The sequence below is a fragment of the Chrysochloris asiatica genome, unplaced genomic scaffold (assembly GCF_000296735.1).
Source record: "Chrysochloris asiatica unplaced genomic scaffold, ChrAsi1.0 scaffold00302, whole genome shotgun sequence".
In the NCBI taxonomy this organism is placed as follows: Eukaryota; Metazoa; Chordata; class Mammalia; order Afrosoricida; family Chrysochloridae; genus Chrysochloris; species Chrysochloris asiatica.
Genome location: NW_006408820.1, coordinates 2,719,335 through 2,723,965, shown reverse-complemented (window position 1 = coordinate 2,723,965; position 4,631 = coordinate 2,719,335). Strand labels below are relative to the sequence as shown.

At 40.8% G+C, this 4,631-nt stretch overlaps 1 protein-coding gene across 1 annotated transcript in view; it reads right to left on the bottom strand.

Moving 5' to 3' along the window:
* The window catches only part of CD101 (CD101 molecule), a 98,800-nt gene that overhangs the window by 41,102 nt on the left and 53,067 nt on the right, over nt 1-4,631 (bottom strand). Inside the window, exon 7 of the mRNA XM_006874811.1 lies at nt 2,707-3,117. Coding sequence (XP_006874873.1) covers nt 2,707-3,117 — 411 coding nt within the window. The remainder of the gene's footprint in view (nt 1-2,706; nt 3,118-4,631) is intronic.

Below are 4,631 nucleotides of genomic sequence, written 5' to 3'. Positions count from 1 at the left end.
AGCGGAGAATTGCCCAACTTTCTCCTCTAGCACTGCCACTATGAAAAAAAAAGATTCAGCAGCTCCGGATGCAGGCTGGCCTCAACCATGTGAAGGTTTCCCAGGCAGCTGTAGATTCGAAATAGTTCTGTCTGCAGGATGCTCAACACGAACCCTTGCTGACTGGAGTAGCTTCAAGTACAAATCCCTTTAGACCCCAGAAAGTCGGTTCATTTTTGTAGTAAAATGAATCTTTCAAAGGTTTCCTAAACCACTTTTCATGAACCAGTGAATATCCAAAGGATAACTAAACTTGAACCTGTACAAAACTTATCCCTAAACATATGTGCTACACTATACAAATTTCTACTTGTGTCAATCCTTAACATCTACCTCTCTGAATTTTCATGAATTTCTATTTCATAAGGGTAATTGTTTTATATACACTGGCATCTGCATGTAATAAAATACTTAGTGTATATATATATATGATGGAGCTCTGGTAGTTTAGTAGTGATGAATTGGGCTGCTGATCTGACGGTAAAGATTTACAGCCTCGGAAACCCTATGCAGGGTCACTATGAGTAAGAATTGATTCCATGGCACACCACCACCACTATATAGATATATTTGTTGTTGTTGTGAAGTGCCATCGAGTTGATAGCAACCTTGTAGGGTTTCCAAGGAGAGCAGCTGGTGAGCTTGAACTGCCAACCTTGCAGTTCAAACGGCTTTGCAGTCTGGCACATTAACCCACAGCGCCACACCAGGACTTTCTCTCTCTCTCTCTCGCAAACCTTAGGGTCAGCAGTTTGAAACTACTAGCGGCTTCACAGGAGAAAGATGAGGCTTTCTACTCCAGTCAAGATTTACAGCCTTGGAAACCCTGTACAGGGTCGCTATGGGTCGGAATCGACTCGACGGCACTTAACAACAACAACAATATATATATATATATATATAAATAATTGCCACTTCAACATTTTACATGTATGACTTGTTGATATTAATTACTTTCATCATGTTGCACAACAGATATCTTCGACTTGTCTTACTCGATATTGTAAAAGAATTTGAATTTTTTGTGAATGTTCTCAAATTGGAAGATAACACCAGATAAAAAGACTCTAGTCATCGTTCTTTTTTTCTTTTTCCTCTAAGCATCTCTTAATAAATTAAATGATCTGATGGCACTGAGCCCACATTTCTACATGGGGAACACGAGCTTGAATTAAGAAGTGCTGCCTTCTTAAAAGGGACATGCACACACTGCCAAGATTTTGACTTGGAAACTAGTGCATCATAATGCCAATCACACAGATGGAAAATACAGACGCACAAAATGATACATACAATTTGGAACAGTGTGACTTTCAAGGTCACTGGTGCACACACATGGAGATGGACAATGGATAGTTGAGTATAAAGGCCTGCTGCTCAGGAGACTGGGGTTAAACAAAAAGACTTAGAGTTATCATCTTGAAAGAAGGGGTTGAAACCAAGGCAGTGTTTAAGAAGTTCTGGGGAAATCAGAGAAGAAGAAATACAGGACCAGGATTTATCCCTGAGGAATACCCATGTTTAGCAGGGAGAACAAGAGTGGCCCTGAAGAACAAGAAGAGGACCAGAGGGGTGTATTCTGAGCTACGTATCCACTCCACAGCAGAAAGATTTGCAATCTATTTCCATAAAATCTTGGAAGCACCTATAGGGTAGTTTGGCTCTGTAGTACAATGTTGCTGTGAGTCAGAACTGACTGGACAGCTTTGGATTTGGTTTGGGTTTTGGGTTTTGAATACATAGTGATGTTCAATTAAAATCTTGTTTTATGATGTTACATTGAAAATACAATTTAACTACCAAACCAGACCAACTTATTTGCATTGTGCTATTGGATTTTGGCCAGTTCCTGAACTTTTGCTGTGCTGTTCATTTAATTTTAGTCAATACTGGAGGTGACTTAGGTAACGCAGAGAGGCCTAATCAACCTTGCCCACATTTAGACAGCAGCACTCTTAGGCCAATGCGAATGGATGGAACTTCTATTACATTTTTAGAGATCTCCTGAGGAAGAGGAGATTCCCTCGGTAAGCCATTCCAACAGTTAACTACTCTTATTTGCCTTATGTTTAGGCAGCCAAATGTTGAAAAGCAATTTCTCCACACATCCCTATAGAGTTGTACAGTTTCTGTTCACAGTGGGAGAAATATGCTTCGTATTACTCTTTCTCTGCCAAATTACAGTAGAGTCCCACTGGAATGACACAACTTGTTATTATAGAGATCTGGAGATATGATACCCTGGGTAGCTGCAGAGATGAGGCTGCCAGGCAGATAAGCAAATCAATCAAAGAGATCTTGCATGCACCTTTGTTGTTGTTGTTAAGTGCCATTGAGTCAGTTCTGACTCAAAGAAAGACTGGTGAGTTTGAATGGCCAATCTTGTTGTTCAAACCAACCCTGCTATCCAGTGCTTTATCCCACAGCACCACACCAGGATTCTGCTCATATCCTAGCTGTCTGAAACCTCAGATAGACTCACCTTAAGTGACCTCCCCTAGTCTGGTGGGCTACCAGGTCCTACAGACATTGCTCAGGCAAACATTATTCCTATGATTCTAGGTCATATCTTTACCACCACATAACCGCTCCAGAGAACAGCGAGCTGTTCAAGAGAGGATGACAATTCTACACAGAGATGTGAGCTCATACACTCATAAGATTTACCTCTGGGCTTGAGTTTCAATTCTGTTGGTCCTGACTTCTTTCCTCCAAGCTTGTACCAAGTGCCATTTGTCAACAAGAGCCATTCCTCCACAGCACAGTGATATTTGCCCTGATCTCCAGCTTCCACATTTAGAATGTGCAGCTGAAACAAGTTCTGAGAAATTTTCTCGGTGTGAAATTTTTGTTTTCTCCCTGGGGTATGGAATCCATCCCCATATTTTATGACATTGGTTTGGTCCATTTCCAGGATCTTCAGCCAGGATGCATTAGTGGAAAGTGGGGAAAAATACCAAATAACTGCTAACTGAAGTTTTCTTGTGGACAGGGATAAGATACTACATTCTATCTCAGTGTTGCTGTTGATGGAGAGCTCTTGGACTTGATTGCTCAAATTCACTGTTAGTGTGCTCTCTAAATATAAAGAACAGAAACAGTTACTTACAAAAAATTATTGTGATTTGAGTGAAAGTTTACAGAGCAAATTCAACAATTTGTAAACATTTTGTTTTATCACATTAGTAGCAATCCTTGAATGAAAGTACACTCTTTCCACTTCCCTTGCAGAGTTACCGTTTCCATTCATCCTTCTTTCCTGTCCCTTCCTACCTTCTGCACTTTGTTTTGGGGCAAAGTCTACTCTTTTGGCTTCATACAGTTGACTGTTCTGGGGAGTACATTCCTCATGGGTGTTGCTACTTACTTTATAGGTTTATCGTTTGACTGAAAGAGATCACCCCAGGTACATTCAGTTCCAGGTTTGAAGGGTAAACATCTCAGGGGTTCCACCAGTTTCTGTCAGAACAGTAAGTCTGGTCTGTTTTATGATTTTGAATTTTGTTCTACATTTTTTCTCCTACTCTTTCTAAGACCTTCTGTTGTGATCCTGATTAAGGTGGACAGTAGAAGTGGCTGGACACCATCTAATTCTTCTACTTTCAGGTGAGTGGAGGCTGTGGTTCTTATAGTCCATCAGTTCTTTAGACTAATTTTTACCTTGAGTCTTTGATTTTCTTCACTCTTCTTTGCTCCAGGCAAGGAGAAACTAGCATCTTAGATGGCTGCATCACAAGATTTTAAGACCTCAGTCAGTACTCACTGAACTAGGATATAAAACATTGTCTTTGTAAACTATGTATGCAAGTTGATATAGATGCCCCAAGACTGTGGTTCTAAGCCCCCAAGTGCAGTGACACACTCCCTCAAGGTATGGCTAAGAAGTTTCATACTTTTGCCATCTCTGTGCTCTTCTGTGGTGGTGGTTGTGTGTCATTGAGTAGCTTCCAACTCCTACTCAAAGGGACCCTGTATAGGGTTTTCAAGGCTGTAAATCCTTACAGGAGAAGAAAACTTCATCTTTCTCCTAGGGAGCAACGGGTAGATTCGAACTACTGACCTTGTGGTTACCAGCCCAGTTCCTATGCTCTACTAATATACATGAGCATATTTGCAGCATGTGCAAATACACATGTAGAAATCGCTCTCTCTCTCTGTATATATAGTAGGTCCTCTTAATCCTCCTTACACAGACATTTACTATATGTCTAAATGTCTACTATGCTATGCACACACTATTTCAGGCTCCATGGATATAAATATATATATAGAGAGAGGACTGTGGCAGCGTAGTGCTTACAAGTCAGGCTGTTAACCTCAAGGTCAGCAGTATGAAACTACCAGCTGTTCCATGGGAGAAAGATGAGACTTTATGCTCCTGTAAAAATTTGCAGCCTCAAAAACCCTATACACTACCACCACAACTATATATATTGTTGTTAAGTGCCATTGAGTTGATTCCTACACATAGCAACCTTGTATAGGGTTTTCAAGGAGCAGCTGGTGGATTTGAACTGCCAACCTTGTGATTTGTAGTCCAGCGCTTATGTTATGGAGTCACAAGAGTCTGTGTGTGTGTGTGTGTGTGTGTG